Source organism: Canis lupus, chromosome X (assembly GCF_048164855.1).
Source record: "Canis lupus baileyi chromosome X, mCanLup2.hap1, whole genome shotgun sequence".
NCBI lineage: Eukaryota > Metazoa > Chordata > Mammalia > Carnivora > Canidae > Canis > Canis lupus.
This window is the reverse complement of record NC_132876.1, coordinates 55,501,330-55,527,839: the sequence shown is the minus strand read 5'-3', so window position 1 is coordinate 55,527,839 and position 26,510 is coordinate 55,501,330. Positions and strand designations below refer to the sequence as shown.

Here is a 26,510-nt window from a genome sequence, read left to right as displayed (position 1 = left end):
AATGCATCAGATGCAGGAAAAGTTCTCTGTCTCCTCTCAGCTGCCTAAATTTACTTTGGAAAGGAAAGCCTGCACCAAGAAGAGAACTATTAACAGAGATTCCCTTTTATGTAAGAAATGTACCTACATTATAGGGAAACATTTGTGTTTTTGAAATATGTCCTTTCCTTTTCCTGCTAATGGCTCTCTCCCCTTTGTATATCCAGACCCTACCCCTCTCCTTAGTTCATATAAACTTCATGTTGCCTCATTGTCTTTAGAATTTCATTGTCTATGTGGGTTGTCCTTATCCCTACTACATTTTATTTTCTTCCATTAATCTGTCTCTTGTCAATTCGATTTTATGTCCAGCTAGAAGGACCATAAAGCAGAGGAAGGTCTCCCTCCACAACAGTAGTAAGAACTTGTTCACATCAGGAGGTTAATAAGAACATATGAAACTACATGACAAATATATACTATTGGAAAATTCTGAGCTTATAACATTCAGACCTCTTATTTTTTTTTCCCTCCCTCACTATATATAATTTAGTTTGGACAACGATTTTGTTGATTTAGTGTTGATTATTTTGGGGTCAATTTTTAAATAAGGGGATTAAAAATCCATGTCTCTGTCAAAGTAGGAATTGCTTTTCGGCATGTTTTTTTTTTTCTTCCAGCATTTATTATTTTTTTAATATTTCTATCATCAAAACTGGTATCAATTTGTCATCCTATTTACATGCCTGCCAATATATTTCTATGCTTACTTTTAATTCTAATGCTCATCTAGATGTTACCAAATAGGACCCACTTATGGTGGCAGATTGTGTTGTATCTGTGGTGTGGATTAATGCAAAGACGATCCTTTTTGATATTTCCCACTTGATCTATTTTAACCTTTTCACGATAACAATTTTCAAATAAAAGCAAAAGTAGCACGGCACAGGAAATGCTTTTAGTTAAAATATAAAATTTAGGGAAACAAACACATTCTGAACTTGTCTTTTTTCATTACTGTGGTGAGGAGGAGCACTGAGTGTTATGCTATATTTTGGCAAATTGAACTCCAATAAAAAAAATTAAAAGAGAAAAATAAAATCTGTTGTTATTGCAAGTAAATCTTAATGAAACAACCATAAAAAGATCTATTGTGCTGCTGCAAAATAGAGAATAGTATTTTAATATTATATCCTTAAAGACTTTTTTGTTTATGACTTTATTTCTATTAGAAAGTTGAAAATTTTAGCCTATTTTTTAAGTTTTTTTTAATTTATTTAGTAATGAGACACACACACACACACACACACACACAGGCAGAGAGAGAAGCAGGCTCCATGCAGGGAACCCATTGTGGGACTGGATCCCGGGTCTCTGGGATCATACCCTTGGCTGAAGGTGGCACTAAACTGCTGAGCCACCCAGCTGCCCTTAACCTACTATTTAAGAATTATTATTCATAATGATAAGAGATGTAGATATCTATTATTTAAAGGCATTGAAACCATGGATATTTTCTTGAAAGAGATTATGGAAGTCATCATTCTAAGGGTATCCCTTCCTGAATATAATTCTAATACTGAGCCATTGAAGGCTGAATTTGTTCAACACAAGAAAAGTGTGAATATCTTAGGGTAAACATCAATACCCAAAATGGAACGGGTGAAAAAAAGTACACTTTGATTTCTTGAATAAATGATTTTTGCCCATGTCTAGATACTTGTTTAAATGTCCATGTTGTGAACACAAGTTACGTTAAAATGACAGGAAAAAATGCATACTTTCTGAGAATAAGTTATTAAAAATATAGAGCAATCTCTGGCTATGTTAATTGTATCTGTCTTTGTATTTACCCTTATTTCAAAATCAACCCAGCTCTACCCCCCTTTTTTTCTTGTGATTCATTGTAATCAAGGAGGCTCTCAGAGAACATTTTGTGTAGCTGTTAAAATGACAAGAAATGGAGATAAAATTTTAGGAGAAAAGACTTTTGGGAGCAAAAGTATCTAGAAATGTAGAAATTTGATCATTTATGATATGGTATATTCATCGTCTACAAAGAAGAATGAAGAAGGGACTAATGGCCTAAATGTTTTTGGAGTCTTGAAAATTAATTTAACCTGTCTCCTGAGGTTGAAAGGGAATTTTAAAAAAGAAGTTTTAAGTAAAAAGGAACAAAATAACCAAACACCACAGCTACAATGAGAAAAAAAAAAAAAAAAAAAGAACATAATTCAGTTGAACAGAATCTAATTAAGGTGTTCCTAAGAACTACCAAAATTAACACTTAGAGATAATACTTAATGTCTTTTAGATGTTTCTTATGTTTATTCCTAATTCATGTATTCCAACCAGCCTAGTTCTTTTTTTAAGAAATGCATTCATGCTTGAGGTAAAGGCTTATTCATTAAAAATTAATGAAAAATAAGTAATATAAGTAAGAGAATATCTAATTGGAGGCATGTCTTTTCTTCACAAAAGCCTATGTGGGCTAAATATATAACTGAGTTTTGTAATGCTGATCCAAGATTTCTTATATGGCTCTCATACTGGTACATGAGATTTATAATGTCGTGATATCCCCTTATGAAATGACTGAAGAAAGCAGAAGTTGAAGACAGTTTCAGAAGAACAGAATTTTTTACTATTGGACATAGAATATTGGCATTAAGAAATATATTTGCAATAACAAATTAGAGCTGATTTTCAATTTTGTTTTGTTTTGTTTTCCTTTGCTTCCTTTGCCTCCATTTTATCCTAAATCAGTGGAAGTCTGAGGGGAAAACAGCAGGGAAGGTAAGATTATAAATTTAAAAGAAAATTGATTTCAAAATATATTGTACTATTTTTTCTTAATATTTTGAAACCACAGTATTTACTCCATGGCCTTAAAACTATAAGTATTTAAGATGATATATGTTGTGATTCTACCTTAAAAGATCTTCAAACTGAACTGTATCCACATTTTGTATCATTTACACAGTCCTGGATGCAATTTTCAAACTAATTTAATTTAATTTAATTTAATTAATTTTATTTTTGACCAACACTTTTCTTTTCCCACTGTGCCAAAACAACATTCTGCTTAAAGCATTACTTTGTGAATATTCTGTGAATAGTTATTTTATTATTAATTTTAGCAATAAAAGGGACCATTTCGTTGTCAATTCACAATTTGGCTTTCACAGCAAAAATCCGTGAATATGAAGCATGATGATATCTGATAGGATCACAAGGAAAGTAGGATAACTAAACTAAACAAACATAGTTAATCAGTAAATTGATATTCAAAGTTTTAGGATGTCATGTTTCAAGGTGAAAATTTTAAGTTCTGCTTATATATATGGATAGTCTAGTTGTCTAGAAAAAATTGGTTTTCTCAGTTTAAAAAATAAACTATCTCAAACATATTGTTAAATTTTAGTTACCTCATTAGTTAAACTACAACACCACTAAAATAAACAGTTTTTGAACTGTTCACTGGCATTTAATCTTTCCTAGAATTATGAATTGGTTTCCTCACCATGTTGTGGGGTTGAAAGAAATTTTCCCTTGAGCTTCTGATGGAAGATATTTTGGAAACTAAATTCAACAAGTGTTAAAAGCTGTGATATTAGAACCAAAATGTTACCATAACTTTATGCTAGGTTAAATGGGAGCATAATCTTTAAGATGGATGTATCCTAGTCTAGTTTAAGAGACCAAATTTTGTGTTTGAAAAGGAACTTGCCAAAGGGTGGTCTCGGTTATGTCAGAAATGTTAGTCTTGAATGTCTTTATCAAGGGTGAGAACTACCTGAAAATAAATCCTGTCTAGAATGTCAAAATAAATCTTATTAATATTTGAGAAATAAACTAAAATAATGTACTAGAGAATTTTCAATGAATATATATATCTGACAGTTTTCAAATGCCTGTCTAAATTATCACTGTGGCTTTTGAGTGATGTCTTTTTGAGAGTCAGCTACTCCAAGGAAGCAAAAGATCATAAAAGAGATTTCAAATTAAAAGGAGGGAAAAAAGGGTAGTAAAATATTACTAGCTATATAAAGTGAATAAGAGAGAGGGAGAGAGAGGGAGAGAAGTTCTAGAGATTTTAGTATTCTAACATTCTCAACCATTCTATAACTTTAGAAGTGGGCCTGTTCAGTTATTTAAAAGCCGAGAATTTTGAACAACAGAAATATTGGCAACTTTTATCTAATGTAGCTATCCTACAAATAGGAAAATGTATTGGTTTCAAAAAAAAATAGGATTCTATTTACAGAACTCTGGGGGTGAACTCATTTTCCTGTTCAGAAAACACTGGGTCATTAAATTTTAAAACAAAACACAGCAATAGTAGATATAAAAACATAATCACAATATAATTAGCAATGGAATGTATTATTTCTATTAAAAGATATATATATATACATATATAAATGTCAAATGAAAATTTTATATATATATATATATATATATATATATATATATGTCAAATGAAAGCAAATCTGGACTTAGGGAGAGACTTTACTCAGAATAGGGAGAAGACTCTGATCTAAGAAATCTACAAGGTTCTTAAAACTCAACAGATAAATGAATGTTTTTGTTGTTGTTGTTAAGGGAAAACAGAATATTTTAAGAAACTGGACAAGCAAGATAAATGAACAGTGAGGTCCAAAAAAAAGTGTCTCACTGCAGACAGATGATTCCCAGGAGACCTTGAAAAGGAGACATGTTCTACTTTATTAGTGCTTGCTTATAGCTTAGGGGCAAACAGGACTCAGGGGCTTGTAAGAAACAGAGATACCTGTCTAAAGTTTGGTCAAAGCAAAGCAGAAAGTAGGAAAGGGACAACTATGAAAACTTGGTTATTTTTTCCATTACCTTTCTATTTTCTTTCTATACCACGGTAAGTACATTACCTTTCTATACCACGGTAAGTACAATAAAAATAAGTCACTAATATTGTGCTTACTCTGTTTCAAGCACTTGTGTGTATATGCATTATGTGTGTATATGTACATACACACATATATATGTATATATGTATATCTATGCACATATTTAGTCTTAAAAATAATGCTATAAGCTCTTTTACAGTTAAAAAACAAAAACAAAAAAACATAGTACAGAGCTTACATGACTTGCCTAGGCTTACATAGCTCATGAGAAGAAGACCCATGGTTTGACCCAAGCAACCATGTTCAGGAAACCTCTTTTAAAAAAGAAAAAAGATATCAAAAAAAAGAAAAAAGAAAAAAGAAGAAGGGAAAAGATAAATGTTAAATCACAGAACAAATACTTATTTTATCTCAAAATACTTGTCTTATTCTATTTTAATACTTACATTGAACATTCTTAATGTCATAAGATGTGTCTAGAAGAATAAAAAAATACTTCTGTCAAATATGATGGTGCTTCAGACCTATCATCAAGCAGTTTCACTAGCATATATATATATTGTATACCTAGCCCGATATAATATGGTTCACATATACCATGGAGATTAGGTCTGTCCTCTGAGGCCCTTTATTTTTGGTTCATAGCATTATGTAAATGTTTGAAGGTTATTTTGAATACAAAATACAAGAAGATTTAAACCTTAAATATATTAAGTGTCAGAATATTTGTCAACTTTGGATTTATTGCAAATGTTTACATAAGAGTTAAATTTACCTCTTGAACTCCTGAACCTTACCTGTTTAAGTTTTTCTTTAATACAAATTATAAAATATGGCATTCATATTCAACTTAATTCAGAGTAAGTGAAAAATATAAGGATACTGCATTTCTAAAAAAAAAAGAAAAGAAAAAACATACATAAAATATTATCTTAACTAAGAATGAATATCATCTTTGCTAAATGAATGCTTTAATGTCTTTTAGATTCTAAACCTTTTAAGGACCTAGAATTTCTCAGTGACATCCCCATCTATTTAATTTTCACTCATTTTCTCTCCTTTCCCTTTATTCCCTTTCGATAATTTGTATATTCCCCAAATGAATGAGACCATATAATGTTTGTCCTTCTCCGATTGACTTATTTCACTCAGCATAATACCCTCCAGTTTCATCCACGTCAAAACAAATGGTGGGTATTTGTTTTTTCTAATGGCTGAGTATTATTCCATTGTATACATAAACCACATCTTCTTTATCCATTCATCTTTCGATGGACACTGAGGCTCCATCCAAAGTTTGGCTACTGTTGATATGGCTGCTATAAACATTGGGGTGCAGGTGTCCCGGCGTTTCAGTGCATCTGTATCTTTGGGGTAAATCCCCAGCAGTGCAATTGCAGGGTCGAAGGGCAGATCTATTTTTAACTCTTTGAGGAAACTCCACACAGTTTTCCAGAGTGGTTGTACCAGTTCACAATCCCACGAACAGTGCAAGAGGGTTCCCCTTTCTCCACATCCTCTCCAACAATTGTGTTTCTTGTCTTGTTAATTATCACCATTCTCACTGGTGTGAGGTGGTATCTCATTGTGGTTTTGATTTGTATTTCCCTGATGCCAAGTGATGCAGAGCATTTTCTCATGTGCATGTTGGCCATGTCTATGTCTTCCTCTGAAATTTCTGTTCATGTCTTTTGCCCATTTCACGATTGGATTCTTTGTTCCTTTGCTGTTGAGTTTAATAAGTTCTTTATAGATCTTGAAAACTAGCCTTTTATCTGATAGGTCCTTTGCAAATATCTTCTCCCATTCTGTCGGTTGTCTTTTAGTTTTGCTGACTGTTTCTTTTGCTGTGCAGAAGCTTCTTATCTTGATGAAGTCCCAATAGCTCATTTTTGCTTTTGTTTCTCTTGTTTTCATGCATATGTCTTGCAAGATGTTGCTGTGGCCAAGTTCAGAAAGGGTGTTGCCTGTGTCCTCCTCTAGGATTTTGATGGAATCTTGTCTCACATTTAGATGTTTCATCCATTTTGAGTTTATCTTTGTGTATGGTGTAAGAGAATGGTCTAGTATCATTCTTCTGCATGTGGATGTCCACTTTTCCCAGCATCATTTATTGAAGAGACTGTCTTTTATCCAGAGGATAGTCTTTCCAGCTTTGTGGAATATTAGTTGGCCATAAAGTTGAGGGTCCACTTCTGGGTTCTCTAGTCTGTTCCATTGATCTATGTGTCTGTTTTTGTGCCAGTACCACACTGTCTTGATGACCACAGCTTTGTAGTACATTCTGAAATCTGGCATTGATGCCCCAGATATGGTTTCTTTTATTATTCCCTTGGCTATTCAGGGTCTTTTCTGATTCCACACAAATCTTAGGATGATTTATTCCAACTCTCTGAAGAAAGTCCATGGTATTTTGATAGGGATTGCATTAAACGTCTAAATTGCTCTGGGTAACATTGACATTTTCACAATATTAATTCTTCCAATCCATGAACATGGAACATTATTCCATCTCTTTGTGTCTTCCTCAATTTCTTTCAGAAGTGTTCTGTAGTTTTTAGGGTATAGATCCTTTACCTCTTTGGTTAGGTTTCTTCCTAGGTATCTAATGCTTTTGGGTGCAATTGTAAATGGGATTGACTCCTTAATTTCTCTTTCTTCAGTCTCACTCTTAGTGTAGACATGCCACTGATTTATGGACATTGATTTTCTATCCTGTCACTCTGCCGAATTGCTGTAGGAGTTCTAGAAATCTTGGGCTGGAGTCTTTTGGGTTTTCTACGTACAGTACCATCTCATCTGTGAAGAGGGAGAGTTTGACTTCTTTGCCAATTTGAATGCCTTTTATTTATTTCTGTTGTCTGATTGCTGAGGCTAGGATTTCTAATACTATGTTGAATAGCAGTGGGGAGAGTGGACATCCCTGTCTTGTTCCTTATCTTATGGGAAAGGCTCCCAGTGTTTCCCCATTGAGAATGATATTTGCTGTGGGCTTTTCGTAGATGGCTTTTAAGATGCTGAGGAATATTCCCTCTATCCCTATACTCTGAAGAGTTTTGATCAAGAATGGATGCTGTGTTTTGTCAAATGCTTTCTCTGCATCCATTGAGAGGATCATATGGTTCTTGTTTTTTCTCTTGCTGATACGATGAATCACATTGATTGCTTTACAAGTGTTGAACCAGCTTTGCATCCCGGGGATACATCCCACTTGGTCATGGTGAATACACTTCTTAATGTATTGTTGGATCCTATTGGCTAGTATCTTGTTGAGATTTTTTCATCCATGTTCATCAGTGATATTGGTCTATAGTTCTCCTTTTTGGTGGGGTCTTTGTCTGGTTTTGGAGTTAAGGTGATGCTGGCCTCATAGAATCATTTTGTTGTTATTCATTTCTTTCTATCTTTCCAAACAGCTTAGTAGAATAAGTGTGGTTTCTTCTTTAAACGTTTCCTAGATTCCCCCTGGGAAGCCATCTGGCCCTGGACATTTGGGTCTTGGGAGGTTTTTGATGACTGCTTCATTTTCCTCCCAGGTGATCAGCATGTTCCAGTTTTCTATTTCTTCCAGTTCCAGTTTTGGTAGTTTGTGGTTTTCCAGAAATGCATTCATTTCTTCTAGGTTGCCTAAATTATTGGCGTAAAGGTGCTCATAAGTTTTTAAGATCATTTGTATTTCCTTGGTATTGGTGGTGATCTCTCCTTTTTCATTCATGACTTTATTAATTTGAGTCTTCTTTCTCTTCTTTTTAATAAGGTTGGCTAATGGTTTATCTATCTTATTAATTCTTTCAAAGAACCAACTCCTGGTTTTGTTGATCTGTTCCACAATTCTTCTGGTCTCTATTTCATTGAGTTCTGCTCAAATCTTTATTAACTCTCTTCCTCTGCTGGGTGAAGGCTTTATTTGCTGTTCCTTCCGCAGCTCCATTAGGTGCAAGGTTGACGTTGTATTTGCGTTTTTCTAGTTTTTTGATGGATGATTGTATTGCGATGTATTTCCCCTCAGGACTGCTTTTGCTGTATCCTCAAAATTTTGCACAGCTGTATCTTCATTCTAATTAGTATCCAGGAACATTTTTAATTCTTCTCTAATTTCCTGGTTGACCCTTTCATCTTTTAGCAGGATGGTCTTTAACCTCCACGTTTTTGAAATACTTCTATACTTCTTGTGATTTAGTTTTATTTTCAGAGCAGTATGATCTGAAAACATGCAGGGGACAATCCCAGTATTTTGGTATCAGTTGAGACCTGATTTGTGACCCAGTATGTGGTCTATTCTGGAGAAAGTTCCATGTCCACTTGAGAAGAATGTGTTTTCAGTTGTGTTTGGATGTAAAGTTCTGTAAATATCAGAGAAATCCATCTGGTCCAACGTGTCATTTAAAGCTCTTGTCGGGATCCCTGGGTGGTGCAGCGGTTTAGCGCCTGCCTTTGGCCCAGGGCGCGATCCTGGAGACCCGGGATCGAATCCCACGTCGGGCTCCTGGTGCATGGAGCCTGCTTCTCCCTCTGCCTGTGTCTCTGCCTCTCTCTCTCTCTCTCTCTCTCTGACTATCATAAATAAATTATTAAAAAAAAAGCTCTTGTTTCTTTTGAGATGTTGTGCTTAGAAGATCTATCAATTACAGAAGTCCCTGTGTTCACGTCTCCACGTATAAGTGTATTATTATCTAAGTATGTCTTAACTTTGCTTATTAATTGATTGATATGCTTGGCAGCTTTCGCATTCAGGGCATAAATATTCGTGGTTGTTAGGTCCTCTTTTTGGATAGATCCTTTAAGTATGATATAGTGTCTCTCTTCATCTCTTACTACAGTCTTTGGGATAAACTTTAATTTATCTCATATGAGGATTGCTACCCCTGCTTTCTTTTGAGGACAATTTGAATGGTTAAAGGTTCTTCAACCTTTTATTTTCAGGCTGTAGGTGTCCTTATGTCTAACATGAGTCTCTTGTAAACAGCAAATAGATCGGTCTTGCTTTTTTATCCAGTCTGAAACCTTGCATCTTTTGATGGGATCATTAAGCCCATTCACATTCAGACTTACTCTTGATAGATAAGAATTTAGTGTCATCCTTATACCTTTTCAATCCCCGTTTTTGTGGATTGTTTCCTCCGACTTCCTCTTTCTTTTACAGATCCCCCTTAATATTTCTTGCAGAGCTGGTTTAGTGGTCACATATTCTTTCAGTTTCCGCCTATCTTGGAAGCTCTTTATCTCTCCTTCTATTGTGAATGAGAGCCTTGCTGGATAAAGTATTCTTGGCTGCATGTTCTTCTCATTTACGACCCTGAATATATCCTCCTAGCCGTTTATGGCCTGCTAGGTCCCTGTGGAGAGGTCTCCTGTTAACCTGATACTTCTCCCCATAAAGTTTTGGGATTTCTTGTCTCTTGCTGCTTTAAGGATCTTCTCTTTATCTTTGGAATTTGCAAGTTTCACTCTTAAATGTCAGGGTGTTGATCGGCTTTTATTGATTTTAGCGGGGGATCTCTCTATCTCCTGGATCAGAATACCTGTTTCCCTTTCCAAGTTAAGGACAGTCTCAGCTATGATTTGTTCAAATACATTTTCTGGTCTTCTGTCTCTTTCACCGCCCCCTGGAACCCATTTAAATGTAGATTTTTTCCTTCTGAGGCTGTCATTTATTTCCCTTAACCTTTCCTCAGGATCTTTTAATTGTTTTTCTCTTTTTATCTCAGCTTCCTTCCTTGCCATCTACTTGTCTTCTATGTCACTCACTTGTTCTTCTACCTCATTAACCCTCATCATTAGGACCTCCAGTTTGGATTGCATCTCATTCAATTGATTTTTAATTTCTGCCTCAGTAGATCTAAATTCTGCAGTCATGATGTCTCTTGAATCATTTTTGTTTTTTTCTAGAGCCACCAGCAGCTTTATAATTGTGCTTCTGAATTGGCTTTCTGACATCGAATTGTAATCCAAATTCTGTAACTCTGTGGGAGAGAGTACTCTTTCTGATTCTTTCTTTTGTGGTGAGTTCTTTCTTCAAGTCATTTTGCTCAGTGAAAAGTGGCTAAAAACAAGTTGTTCTGGAAAAAGGAAGGAAAAAGAGAGAGAAAAAAAAGGAGGGGAACAAATTAAATACAAAAAAAAAGAGGGTTATCCTCTGATTCTATATAGTTTAAGTCCCTAGTCTTTCCCTGGTACTTTCCAGGGCTGCTTGGTCAATACCTTGGTCTTTCCCTGTCCTTCCAGCTAGTCTTCTGGGGAAGCAGCCTGCTTGTGCTGATTCTCAAGTGTGTGCACCTGGGACATCTGCCCTGCCCCTTAGTGCATGGCTCAGTGGGAGACGTTTATTCTGTGAGGCCCCTGCTCTCTGGTGGCCCTGCTGAGTCCCAGGCACAAGGTAACACCAGGGAGAACAACAACAGTGGCAGCAGCTAGTTCTCCAGCCCTGGAGTCAACTCTAGCAGTAACTACTGCAGTCTCCCAGTCTGCAGGGGCCTGGAATCTCCGGGGGTAGGGGGCACTGATCTGTACAGCTCAGGGCCTCCCAGTGGCAGAAGCGTCCTCACTGTCCTGTGCTCTCCCAGCCTCCATCTGTTCTGGGGTAGCGCTGGATCCTGGCCTTGTCCCCAGGTGCCCTGGGCTCCGGGGCCTGCGCTGCTGGAATTGGGTTCCTGGTGCTGTGCAGGCCCCTCCACATGGAGCCGCTGCCTGAGCTGCTCCCGAGGCCCCACTGGGCGGGCACTCCAGCCCTTTAGGGAGCTCGGCCTGCAGTGTGTGGTGTACTTTCCCCCTTGGCACACTTCCTCTATTAATGACCCTGGGAGCCTGGGGACATCACTGTCCCTCCTGGGATCCTGCCCTAGTTCCCTGTGAGCGCCTTTCTCTTCAGGAAGATTGGTAATGTTCCTGCTTCTCTGGGACTTGGCTTTCCTTTCCTGAAAGCTCTCACTGCCTGGCCTTAGCCCAGCTCCTTTTCGGGGTCCTTCCCCCTTGGATGATTTTTTTATTGATTTATTTTTTTTCCCTTCTTCCCACCTTGATAGAAGCACGACTCATCTCCCTGTAGCATTCCAGCTGTTCTCTCTTTAAATCTCAGGCCGAAATCGTAGGTTTTCAGGATGATATGAAAGTTATCTAGGTACATTTGCGGGGAAAGGTGACTTGGGTGCCCTACTCTTCTGCCATCTTGCCCTGCCTCCGATTTATAAGCAAATTACCATATGTTTTACTTTCTAAAATAGAAATCATCTTTGCAACTACAATACATTTCCATATTACTTTATAGTCTCCCGTTTATTTCCTCTTAATTACAGAAATATCCAGCTCTTTTTTTTTTTTTTTTTGGAAGCCTTGAAAAATGTATCAGTATTTATGGAGAGTAAAATTTTCCCTCCTCATCTTGTCAAACATTTCAGTCAGACATTTCTGAGTAGCCCATCTCAGGGCAGGAAAAAAAAATTCTGTCTTTGGTGGATATCAACAGAACTTTAGATTATGGATATGTGTTTATATAGACTAAGGGATAATGTATGCATTGGACAAGGGTTTGAATCAGCAATGCTAAATGAAGTTCTACTGTCTAGAAGAAACAGCCTTAAATGTCTGGAATTTTGAGGATAAGAGGCTTCCAGGGACCCTTGAATGTATTAAAACTACTTCAGGGTAGCTTTTTAAACCATAGTTGGATTTTGATTGAAGTGATGTCTTACTTCCATTTCCAGAGCCTACCTGCCTGACTGCTTGCCTGGAACTTTTTATTTTTGACTTTGAGTACCCCAAAGGATAACTGCCCACCATGGCTCCTATCACACTGTCAGTTGGCTACCATTAGTCCTTACAGTCAGTTTCCTGGTCCAATTGGATAGACTTTACCTCACCTGATCTCAACAACCATCTTGTTCTTTAGCAGACCCTGAGGCATATGCACACAGCATCTGTAATCCAGTTTCTGCATTGAGTCCCTTACCAATACCAATGAACTATGGTAGCTACAAAGAAAACATAATATGCATCCATCCATACACATTCACAAACGTGCTTCCATGTAAACAACATACACATGTATGCAGTTTAACACTCAAAGCTAATTATCATATTGTTGTAAAGTTAATTCTAAGAAAGTAGAGATAATAACTTTGAATGTAAATGGGCGAAATACAACAGTCAAAAGACAGTGGCAGAGTGGACTTAAAAGACAAAACAAAAAAACAACAATAAAAACAAGACCCATCTATATGTTGCCTACAAAAGACTCATGTCAGACCTAAAGACACCTGCAGATTTAAAGTGAGGTGGGTGGAGAAATCTATACGATACGTAACGATGAGAAAAGACAACCAGGATAGCAATACTTATATTGGACAAATTAGACTTTAAAACAAAGACTGATTCCAAAACCAGACAAAGACCCCACCAAAAAGGAGAATTGCAGACCAATATCCCTGATGAACATGGATGCAAAAATTCTCAACAAGATACTAGCCAATAGGATCCAAGAGTACATTAAGAAAATTATTCACCATGACCAAGTAGGACTTATTCCTGGGACACAAGGCAGGTTCAACACTCGTAAAACAATCAATGTGATTCATCATATCAGCAAGAGAAAAACCAAGAACCATATGATCCCCTCATTAGATGGAGAGAAAGCATTTGACAAACTACAGCATCCATTCCTGATCAAAACTCTTCAGAGTGTAGGGATAGAGGGAACTTTCCTCGACATCTTAAAAGCCTTCTACGAAAAGCCCACAGCAAATATCATTCTCAATGGGGAAGCACTGGGAGCCTTTCCCCTAAGATCAGGAACAAGACAGGGATGTCCACTCTCACCACTGCTATTCAACATAGTACTGGAAGTCCTAGCCTCAGCAATCAGACAACAAAAAGACATTAAAGGCATTCAAATTGGCAAAGAAGAAGTCAAACTCTCCCTCTTCACCAATGACATGATACTCTACATAGAAAACCCAAAAGCCTCCACCCCAAGATTGCTAGAACTCATACAGCAATTTGGCAGCGTGGCAGGATACAAAATCAATGCCCAGAAATCAATGGCATTTCTATACACTGACAGTGAGACTGAAGAAAGAGAAATTACAGAGTCAATCCCATTAAAATTACACCCAAAAGCATAAGATACCTAGGAATAAACCTAACCAAAGAGGTAAAGGATCTATACCTTAAAAACTATAGAACATTTCATACCCTAAAAAGTTTAAAATGCTTCTGAAAGAAATTGAGGAAGACACAAAGAGATGGAAAAATATTCCATGCTCATGGATTGGAAGAATTAATATTGTGAAAATGTCAATGTTACCCCGGGCAATTTAGACGTTTAATGCAATCCCTATCAAAATACCATTGACTTTCTTCAGAGAGTGAGAACAAATTATTTTAAGATTTGAGTGGAATCAGAAAAGACCCCGAATAGCAAGGGGAATTTTAAAAAAGAAAACCATATCTGGGGGCATCACAATGCCAGATTTCAGGTTGTACTACAAAGTTGTGGTCCTCAAGACAGTGTGGTACTGGCACAAAAACAGACACATAGATCAATGGAACACAATAGAGAATCCAGAAATGGACCCTCAACTTTATGATCAACTAATATTTGATAAAGGAGGAAAGACTACCGATTGGAAGAAAGACAGTCTCTTCAATAAATGGTGCTGGGAAAATTGGACATCCACATGCAGAAGAATGAAACTAGACCACTCCCTTTCACCATACACAAAGATAAACTCAAAATGGATGAAAGATCTAAATGTGAGAAAAGTTTCCATCAAAATCCTAGAGGAGAACACAGGCAACACCCTTTTAGAACTTGGCCACAGTAACTTCTTGCAAGATACATCCATGAAGGCAAAAGGAACAAAAGCAAAAATGAGCTATTGGGACTTCATCAAGATAAGAAGCTTTTGCACAGCAAAGGATACAGTCAACAAAACTCAAAGACAACCTACAGAATGGGAGAAGATATTTGCAAATGACATATCAGATAAAGGGCTAGTTTCCAAGATCTATAAAGAACTTATTAAACTCAACACCAAAGAAACAAACAATCCAATCATGAAATGGGCAAAAGACATGAACAGAAATCTCACAGAGGAAGACATAGACATGGCCAACATGCACATGAGAAAATGCTCTGCATCACTGGCCATCAGGGAAATACAAATCAAAACCACAATGAGATACCACCTCACACCAGTGAGAATGGGGAAAATTAAGAAGGCAGGAAGCCACAAATGTTGGAGAGGATGCAGAGAAAAGGGAACCCTCTTACACTGTTGGTGGGAATGTGAAGTGGTGCAGCCACTCTGGAAAACTGTGTGGAGGTTCCTCAAAGTGTTAAAAATAGACCTGCCCTACGACCTAGCAATTGCAGTGTTGGGGATTTACCCCAAAGATTCAGATGCAATGAAACGCCAAGACACCTGCACCCCGATGTTTATAGCAGCAATGTCCACAATAGCCAAACTGTGGAAGGAGCCCTGGTGTCCATCGAAAGATGAATGGATAAAGAAGATGTGGTCTATGTATACAATGGAATATTACTTAGCCATTAGAAATGACAAATACCCACCATTTGCTTCAACGTGGATGGAACTGGAGGGTATTATGCTGAGTGAAGTGAGTAAATCGGAGAAGGACAAACATTATATGTTCTCATTCATTTGGGGAATATAAATAATAGTGAAAAGGAATAAGGGAAGGGAGAAGAAATGTGTGGGAAATATCAGAAAGGGAGACAGAACATAAAGACTCCTAACTCTGGGAAACGAACTAGGGGTGGTGGAAGGGGAGGAGGGCGGGGGGTGGGGGTGAATGGGTGACAGGCACTGAGGGGGGCACTTGACAGGATGAGCACTGTTTGTTATTCTGTATGTTGGTAAATTGAACACCAATAAAAAAATAAATGTATTATAAAAAAAACCATGCAGTCTGGAGAAAAAAAAATAAAAAAAAATTAAACAAAGACTGTAACAAGACACAAAGAAGGATATTAAACAATAATAAAGGGGACAATCCAAGAACAGAATATAACAATTATAAGTATTTATTCACCCAATATGGAAACACGTTAGTACATAACACAGTTAATAACAAATATAAAACATGTAATTGACAGCAATACAATGATGGTAGGGGACTTTAACAGCTCACTTACATCAATGGGTAGACTATCAAACCAAAAAAAGTAACAAGGAAATAATGTTTTTAAATAACATACTGGATCAGGTGGATTTAACTGATATACTCAAACATTCTATTCTTTTTTTAAAAAAGATTTTATTTATTTATTCATGAGAGACACACACACAGAGAGAGAGAGAGAGAGAGAGAGAGAGAGCCAGAGACACAGGCAGAGGGAGAAGCAGGCCCCATGCAGGCAGCCCGATGTGGGACTTGATCCCGGGACTCCAGGATCATGCCCTGGGCTGAAGGCGTCGCTAAACCAGGCTATCCTCAAACCTTCTATCTTAAAACATCAGAATACATTTTTTTTTCAAATGCACAGGACCATTCTCCATGACTGATCAAATATTAGGTCATAAAACAAATCTTAACAAATTTAAAAAAAAGATGAAGTCATACCAAGTATCTTTTCTGACCATAACAGTATAAACTAGATATCAAAAGAAAAAATCTGGAACAACCATTGTCAAATGGAGGTTAAATAACATACTAAAAAACAATCCATTACTCAGTCAAGAAATCAAAGAAAATAATTAAAAATTACATGGAAATAAATGAAAATGAAGACACAGCAGTCCAAAATCTTTGGGATAGCACAAGGACTTCAGAGGAAAGTTTAGAGAATAGAAGCCTAACTCAAGAAACAAGAAAAATCTCAAAGAAACAAACTAATCTTGCACATAAAGGAGTGAGAAAAAGAAGAACAAATAAAACCCAAACCCACAAAAAGGAAGGAAATAGACTTGAATAGAAATAAATGATATATAAACAAAATAAAATGAAAATGAAACAAAAAAAACAAAAACCCAACCAGAAAAAAACCACAAACAATAGATCCAGAAATGTAGAAGTAGGATCTTGAAAATAATAATAATAATAATAATAATAATAAAAATCTCTACCCATATTCATCAAAAGAGATAGAGACAGAGAAATAGAGAAGACATAAACAAAATCATTAAATAAATAGGAGAAATGACCAACACCACAGAAATACAAACACTCGTATCAGAATATTAAGAAAATTTATATGTCAAAAATGAGGATAACCACATTTATATTTATAAATGGATAAATTCTGAGAAATATATAACCTACCAAAACTGAAGCAGGAAGAAATAGAAAATAACAGACTGATTACGAACAATGAAAATGAATCAGTCCTGCCACATTGTCAAGTTGCTGTATGAGTTCTAGCAATCTTGGGGTGGAGTCTTTTGGGTTTTCTCTGTTCAGTATCATGTCATCTTCAAAGAGGGAAAGTTTGGCTTCTTCTTTGCCAATTTGAATGCCTTTTATTTATTCCTGTTGCCTGATTGCTGAGGCTAGGACTTCTAATACTATGTTGAATAGCAGTGGGGAGAGTGGATATCCTTGTTGTGTTGTTGATCTTAGGGGAAAGGCTCCTAGTGTTTCCGCATTGAGAATGATATTTGCTGTGGGCTTATCGTAGTGGCTTTTAAGATGTCGAGGAAAGTTCCCTCTATCCCTACACTCTGAAGAATTTTGATCAGGAATGGATGCTGTATTTTGTCAAATGCTTTCTCTGCATCTATTGAGAGGATCATATGGTTCTTGGTTTTTCTCTTGCTGATATGATCTATCACATTGATTGTTTTACGAGTGTTGAACTAGCCTTGCATCCTGGGGATAAACCCACTTGGTCATGGTGAATACATTTCTTAATGTATTGCTGGATCCTATGGATAGTATCTTGTTGAGAATTTTTGCATCTGTGTTCATCGGGGATATTGGTCTATAGTTCTCCTTTTTGGTGGGGTCTTTGTCTGGTTTTGGAATCAAGGTAATGCTGGCCTCTTAAAACGAGTTTGGAAGTACTCCAACCCTATCTTTTGGAATAGCTTTCACAGAATGGGTGTTATTTCTTCTTTAAATGTTTGATGGATTTATACAGAAATGGGCCTTCAACTCTATTGTCAACTCATATTCGACAAAACTGGAAAAGTATCCACTGGAAAAAGGACAGTGTCTTCAATAAACGGTGCTGGGAAAACTGGACGGCCACGTGCAGAAATATGAAACTAGACCATTCTCTTACACCATACACAAAGATAAACTCAAAATGGATGAAACATCTAAATGTGAGACAAGAATCCTTCAAAATCCTAGAGGAGAACACAAATAACACTCTTTTTGAACTTGGCCACAGCAACTTCTTGCAAGATACATGGAAGCAAGGGAAACAAAAGCAAAAATAAACTATTGAGAGTTTATCAAGATAAGAAGCTTCTGCACAGCAAAAGATAGAGTCAGCAAAACTAAAAGACACCCTGCAGATTGGGAGATGATATTTGCAAATGACCTATCAGATAAAGGGCTAGTATCTAAGATCTATAAAACTTATTAAACTCAACAGCAAAGAAACAAACAATCCAATCACAAAATGGGAAAAAGACATGAACAGAAATCTCACAGAGGAAGACACAGGCATGGCCAACAAGGACATGAGAAAATGCTTCGCATCACTTGCCATCAGGGAAATACAAATCAAAACCACAATGAGATACCACCTCACACCAGTGAGAATGGGGAAAATTAACAAGACAGGAAACAAAAAATGTTGGAGAGGATGTGGAGAAAAGGGAACCCTATTGCACTTTTGGTCAGAATGTGCACTAGTACAGCCACCCTGGAAAACTGTGTGGAGGTTCCTCAAAGAGTTAAGAATAGAGCTACCCTATGACCCAGCAATTGCACTGCTGGGGGTTTACTCCAAAGATACAGATGCAGTTAAAAACCGAGATACCTACACCCCAATGTCCACAATATCCAAACTGTGAAAGGAGCTTCGAATGGATAAAGAAGATGTGGTATATATATAAATATTACTCAGCCATTAGAAATGATGAAGACCCACCATTTGCTTTGATGTGGATGGAACTGGAGGGTATTATGCTGAGTTCAGTAGGTCAATCCAAGATGGACAAACATTATATGGTTTCACTCATACGGGGAATATAATAAATAGTGAAAGGGAATAAAGAGGAAAGGAGAGAAAATCAGTGGGAAAAATCAGAGAGGGTGACAGAACATGAGAGACTCCTAACTCTGGGAAATGAACAAGGGCAGTGGAAGGGAAGTTAAGTGGGCAGATGGGTGACTGTGTGACGGGCATTGAGTGTGCACTATCGGGATGAGCACTGGGTGTTATACTATATGTTGGCAAATCTAACTCCAATAAAAAATATACAAAAAAAAAAAGAAAATGAATCAGTAATATAAAAACTCCCAACAAACATAAGTCCAGTGCCTTACAGATGTAGAGGCAAATTCTACCAAACATTTAAGGAAGAGTTAAAACCCATTCTTCTAAAAATATTCCAAAAAAATGGAAGAGGAAGAAAAAATTTCCAAATTTATTCTGTGGGACCAGTATCACTCTAATACAAAAATGATAAAGACACCAGATAAAAAGAAATACAGGGCAATATTTCACATGAATATAGATGCAAAAGTCCATAACATAATATTAACAAAGCAAGTACAACAATACATTAAAAATTTTTGAGGGGAACCAGGAAAGTGGTGGCAGAGTAGGCGAAGTCTATTTTTGCTTCATCCCTCAAACTCAACTAGATAACTGTCAAATTATCCTGAATACCCCAGAAATTTACCTGAAGTCTGATAGAATAAATTCCACAAATAAAAGAAGAGAAGAAGTCACAGTGAAGAGGGTAGGTAGTACAAAGACATGGTTTAGGAGAGAAACAGATCAAGGCTGCTGTAGAGAGAAGGGAGCCCTGCTTGCAGAGAAAGACAAATTAAAGAAAGAGAGAGAGAGAGAGAGAGAGAGAGAAAGAAAGCATAAGAAAGAGAGAAGAGAAAGAGAAAGAAAGAGAAAGAGAAAGAAAGAGAAAGAGGAGAGAGAGCAACACACAGGGGAATGCAGAAGAACATCTCCCAAGAGCCATTGGTTCTAAAAATGAGAGGGATGCATTTCTGAGTTCATGCAATCCAGGGCTTAACACCTGGAGTGAGTGAGTGAGTTATTTATTTATATTAATTTATTTATAACTATATTTATTGATTTTTTTCTTTATTATTATTTTTTTTAAGTAAGCTCTATACCCAACATGGGGCTTGAACTCAGGAACTGGAGATCAAGAGTCACTTGCTCCACTGAGCCAGCCAGGTATTCTGAAGACTGTAGTTTTATAGGTCAGTGGACTTGCTGAGATATATCCCAGGGGGCATTGTGCTGCTCCTGGAGAAAAGGCAGGCAAAGAACCTGGGGGAAGATAGCGTGTAAACAGCAATCTGAAATAGTGCCTTGGGCACAGAGTGGAGACAGTATTTGCTCTTTTAGGAGCATGACCCTAAGAGGCAGTATTCACAGAATGTCTCCCTGGGAACAAAGAAGCTGGATGGCATCATTTTTCCCTTTCCCACCCTTCCATTGGTCCACCTGCAGTAGACAGCACAGTGCCAACACTGGCTGCTGAACTTGTTTACACTAAGCCCCTCACTCCTGCACTCACTTGGAATTGTCCTTCTCAGTCAAGCTTACCTCTGTCCCAGTGTAGCAGGCCCCTTACCCAGACCAGCACAAACCACCAAACACAGCCCTTCTTCTACCCAGAGTGTTTTGCAAGACTTCAGCTCGGGTGCAGGGGTGACAGTTCTTATTTCACAAGCAGACAAGAGCACACCTAGCTAAAACTTGCTTGAGATCTTTTATGGTTCCAGGTTTAGGATCACTATTTTATGGTTATGGTTTAGGATCACTTACTTGTTCCAGTTCTGTGAACAACAGTATTGTTATTTTCATAGGAATTGCACTGTCTCTTTAGGTTCCTTTGAACCCTATTGACATTTTGAAAATATTAATTCTTCCAATCCATGAACATGGTGTAACTTTCCTTTTTATTTTATTTTTTTAAGATTTCATTATTTATTCATGAGAGACACAGAGAGAGGTAGAGACATAGGCAGAGGGAGAAGCAGGCTTCCCCTGCAGGGAGCCTGATGCAGTACTCAATCCCAGGACCCCAGGATCATGACCTGAGCCAAAGGCAGCTGCTCAACCACTGAGCCACTCAGGTGCTCCTGGTGTATCTTTCCATTTGTTTGTGTCATTTTTAATTTCTTTCATCAATGTTTTGTACTTCAGAGCACAGGTCTTTCACTTCCTTTTTTTTTTATTTTTTTGTTCTTTGTTCACTTCCTTGATTAAAATTATTCCTAGTTATTTTATTCCTTTTAATGCAATTGTAAATTGGATTGTTTTCTTAATTTTTCTTTCTGCCACTTCATTATTAGTCTATACAAACACAAGAGAATTCTGTATATTAATTTTATATCTTGCAACTTTAGTGAAGATAAGATAGAAACCATCTTTGTAACCCCAGTATATTTCTCAGTTCCTTTCTAGTCTTTTGTTTATTCCCTTTCAGTTATTGAAATACTTGGCTCTTCAATCTCTTTCTGCATGCAACTTCCCTTTTTCCTCTAAAAATATAGAAGTACCATTTGTCAAAGAGAATAAATATGAAATAAAAAGTCCCCTCCTTTTAAGTAGGCTATCCTCTTTAGATGTTGCTGTAATTCACTTCTAAATTGAGGGAGTTATCTCCTTGTATTGACTACATCTTCTCCCTATACATTTCTTGCCATAATCTATTATCTGTACCTGCCAACTAAACTAGAACCCTTTTGTCATTTGTCCAAGATCTTCTACCTACCACCTCCAGAAGTTTCTGTAACATTTGACATGTTAACCATTGCTCCTCTTAGTCTTTCTGGAAGACTTTGTTCCACAAAGCTTTTTGTGATCTCTTCATCTATTTCTACACATAAGCATGTTGACACCAGGATTGTGAATTTGTGTTAGTCAAGTGCATATTTCTTCTGTATCTCCTCAATTCCTAGCGGGATATCATATATCATCTTTTATAAATGCTTAGTATATTTTTCTTATTTTTAATTTCCAAATTTTTTTAAAGATTATTTATTTATTCATTCATAGAGACACAGAGAGAGAATGAGAGGCAGAGACACAGGCAGAGGGAGAAGCAGGCTCTATGCAGAGAGCCCGACGTGGGACTCAATCCAGGGTCTCCAGGATCACGCCCTGAGCTGCAGGCGGTGCTAAACCGCTGCGCCACCCGGGCTGCCCTTAATTTCCAATTTTTTTTAAATTTTTATTTATTTATGATAGTCACAGAGAGAGAGAGAGAGAGAGAGAGAGAGGCAGAGACATAGACAGAGGGAGAAGCAGGCTCCATGCACCGGGAGCCCGACGTGGGATTCGATCCCGAGTCTCCAGGATCGCGCCCTGGGCCAAAGGCAGGCGCCAAACCCCTGTGCCACCCAGGGATCCCCCAAATTTTGATAACAGTTTAACAGAACTGAATTAATCTAAAGGAAACCGATTTCTAATTTTCCAGAATAAAATGTTAAATATTATACCAAATTAATAGCATATAAGTATTGTACAGGCATTTTAAAATCTTTTATTTAAGATCCTCTGGCTTCATGTGAAGCAGAAATATCTGTCATGAATGGTGAAACTCTCCTTAGTCTTAATTCAGTCAGTTGTAATTCTGTTTTATTGATGTGTCTTGAAGTATTCTGGGAAAAGTAATGCTGACAGGTAACTTCTATTTAAAACTCTGGGGGTACCTGGGTGGCTCAGTGGTTGAGCATCTGCCTTTGACTCAGGTAAAGATCCTGGGGTCCTGGGATTGTGTCCCACATCAGCCTTCCCGCAGGGAGCTTGCTTCTTCCTCTGCCTATGTTTCTGCCTCTCTCTGTGTTTCTCTCATGAATGAATAAATAAAATCTTTTAAAAAATGAAACTCTGATGTTCTGAATATTTTTTCAAGGAGTTTTGTAAGGTCTTTATTGACTGAACTGTCTAATTCCAACTTCTTATTTCTTAAAGTTATTTTTTTCTGCATATATGCATAAAAAGAAGAGGAGAGCTAAGTGATCACACTGCGTATTTTTTTATCCTTTAATAAAAATGAATCATGTCATGAAAATGTTCTAAATCTTCATACTTACCATTGATTCACCTTGTAGCATCAAAATTCACCCATTATATCTCTGAGGGACAAATGTTTTCACGCTGTGTGTAGCATAGTATTGGATATTCTGAAATGAAATCATACATATTCTTTTCAACTCTATGCCCTATTCCGAATGTGTGCAAAACAATACGACAGTGACAAAAATAATTCAACATTTTAAAAGGTTTTGAAGTATATTTGATTTGAAGCAGTTAAAAGAAGAAATCCTTTTTACAGTTTTTATTTGAAAAGCACTCTTTTGTGTATTAAATCCACTATTTCTAGGTCTTTATAATAGTGCTAAGTATAGTTATAAAATCAACTTTTTGTATATGTACTCTTTGCATTTTCACAGATTGAGTAGTTTTCCATTCCATTCCTTTTTTTTTTTCCTCTGGGAACTGTTGAAAGTTATTGCTTCAGTTCCCCCCCCCCCCTTTTTTTTTTTTTTGCTTCAGTTCCCTTAATTCCACTTGAGCTATTACATAATTTAGAAGCTCTGACTGGTACTGTCTATGACTAACTCAACAACTGATACAATGAAATTGATACTCCAAGCTATAGAGCTCTGATTAGAATTTATATCTCTGATCTCAACCAAAAAATTGTAATTATTACAATTCTTTTTTTTAGATTTTAAAATTTATTTGAGAGTAAGAGAGGATGTACATAAGTAGGGGGAAGGGCAGAGGGAGAAATTGGCTCCACACTGAATAAGGGTACATATATCTTTTTGAACTAATGTTTTCATTTTCTTTGGGTAAATACTAGTATAATTACTGAATTATATAGTAAATTCTATTTTTAATTTTTTGTTTGTTTTTTTCTTTATCTTCCTTCTTTTTTAAAAAAAGATTTTATTGATTAGAGAGAGAAAGAGAAAGAACAAGCAATGGGGAGGAGCAGTAGGAGAGGGAGAAGTAGGCTGCCCATTGAGTGGGGCAACCTGATGTGGGACTCAATCCCAGGACCCTGGGATCATGACCTGAACCAAAGGCAGATACTTAACTGACTGAGCCACCCAGGCACCGTTCGTTCTTTAGGTTAATTTACTGTAATTAATTCAAATGTAGTTACCATACAGTGGTATATTAGTTTCAGTTATAGAATATAGTGATTCAATAGTTCCGTATAATCCCGCGCCAGGTTCTACTCCCACCAACAGGGCACAAAGGTTCCTTTTTCTCTATATCCTTGCTAATACCTGGTTTTTTATTTTTACTTTTTTATTTTTATTTTTTTAAAAAATTAATTTTTTATTGGTGTTCAATTTGCCAACATACAGAATAACACCCAGTGCTCATCCCATCAAGTGTCCCCATCAGTGCCCATCACCCATTCACCCCCACCCCCTGCCCTCCTCCCCTCCCACCACCCCTAGTTCCTTTCCCAGAGTTAGGAGTCTTTATGTTCTGTCTCCCTTTCTGATATTTCCCATACATTTCTTCTCCCTTCCCTTATATTCCCTTTCACTATTATTTATTTTCCCCAAATGAATGAGAACATACAATGTTTGTCCTTCTCAAATTGACTTACTTCACTCAGCATAATACCCTCCAGTTCCATCCACGTTGAAGCAAATGGTGGGTATTTGTCATTTCTAATGGCTGAGTAATATTCCATTGTATACATAAACCACATCTTCTTTATCCATTCATCTTTCGACGGACACCAAGGCTCCTTCCACAGTTTGGCTATTGTGGACATTGCTGCTAGAAACATCGGGGTGCAGGTGTCTCGGCGTTTCATTGCATCTGAATCTTTGGGAGTAAATCCCCAACAGTGCAATTGCTGGGTCGTAGGGCAGGTCTATTTTTAACTGTTTGAGGAACCTCCACACAGTTTTCCAGAGTGGCTGCACCAGTTCACATTCCCACCAACAGTGGAAGAGGGTTCCCTTTTCTCCACATCCTCTCCAAAATTTGTGGTTTCCTGCCTTGTTAATGTTCCCCATTCTGACTGGTGTGAGGTAGGATCTCATTGTGGTTTTGATTTGTATTTCCCTGATGGCAAGTGATGCAGAGCATTTTCTCATGTGCATGTTGGCCATGTCTATGTCTTCCTCTGTGAGATTTCTCTTCATGTCTTTTGCCCATTTCATGATTGGATTGTTTGTTTCTTTGGTGTTGAGTTTAATAAGTTCTTTATAGATTTTAGAAACTAGCCCTTTATCTGATAGGTCATTTGCAAATATCTTCTCCCATTCTGTAGGTTGACTTTTACTTTTGTTGACTGTATCCCCTGCTGTGCAAAAGCTTCTTATCTTGATGAAGTCCCAATAGCTCATTTTTGCTTTTGTTTCTTTTGCCTTCCTGGATGTATCTTGCAAGAAGTTACTGTGGCCATGTTCAAAAAGGGAGTTGCCTGTGTTCTCCTCTAGGATTTTGATGGAATCTTGTCTCACATTTAGATCTTTCACCCATTTTGAGTTTATCTTTGTGTATGGTGCAAGAGAGTGGTCTAGTTTCATTCTTCTGCATATGGATGTCGAATTTTCCCAGCACCATTTATTGAGGAGACTGTCTTTCTTCCAGTGGAGAGTCTTTCCTCCTTTGTCGAATATTAGTTGATCATAAAGTTGAGGGTCCACTTCTGGGTTCTCTATTCTGTTCCATTGATCTATGTGTCTGTTTTTGTGCCAGTACCACACTGTCTTGATGACCACAGCTTTGTAGTACAACCTGAAATCTGGCATTGTGATGCCCCCAGCTATGGTTTTCTTTTTTAAAATTCCCCTGGCTATTCAGGGTCTTTTCTGATTCCACACAAATCTTAAAATAATTTGTTATAACTCTCTGAAGAAAGTCCATGGTATTTTGATAGGGATTGCATTAAACGTCTAAATTGCTCTGGGTAACATTGACATTTTCACAATATTAATTCTGCCAATCCATGAGCATGGAATATTTTTCCATCTCTTTGTGTGTTCCTCAATTTCTTTCAGAAGTGTTCTATAGTTTTTAGGGTATAGATCCTTTACCTCTTTGCTTAGGTTTATTCCTAGGTATCTTATGCTTTTGGGTGTAATTGTAAATGGGATTGACTCCTTAATTTATCTTTCTTCAGTCTCATTGTTAGTGTATAGAAATACCATTGATTTCTGGGCATTGATTTTGTATCCTGCCACGCTGACAAATTGCTGTATGAGTTCTAGCAATCTTGGGGTGGCAGCTTTTGGGTTTTCTATGTAGAGTATCATGTCATCAGTGAAGAGGGAGAGTTTGACTTCTTCTTTGCCAATTTGAATGCCTTTAATGTCTTTTTGTTGCCTGATTGCTGAGGCTAGGACTTCCAATACTATGTTGAATAGCAGTGGTGAGAGTGGATATCCCTGTCTTGTTCCTGATCTTAGGGGAAAGGCTCCCAGTGCTTCCCCATTGAGAATGATATTTTCTGTGGGCTTTTCATAGAAGGCTTTTAAGATGTCGTTGAA

General features: G+C 37.2%; 1 protein-coding gene across 4 annotated transcripts in view; it reads left to right on the top strand.

Annotated features, from left to right (window-relative positions):
* Positions 1–26,510, top strand: part of PCDH11X (protocadherin 11 X-linked) — a 501,886-nt gene that overhangs the window by 192,249 nt on the left and 283,127 nt on the right. For 3 of the 4 annotated variants that reach the window (XM_072818012.1, XM_072818008.1, XM_072818011.1), the window contains exon 5: positions 2,746–2,775. The exons of the other annotated variant lie outside the window; for it this stretch is intronic. In XM_072818012.1, coding sequence (XP_072674113.1) covers positions 2,746–2,775 — 30 coding nt within the window. The remainder of the gene's footprint in view (positions 1–2,745; positions 2,776–26,510) is intronic. 4 annotated transcript variants of the gene reach the window in all.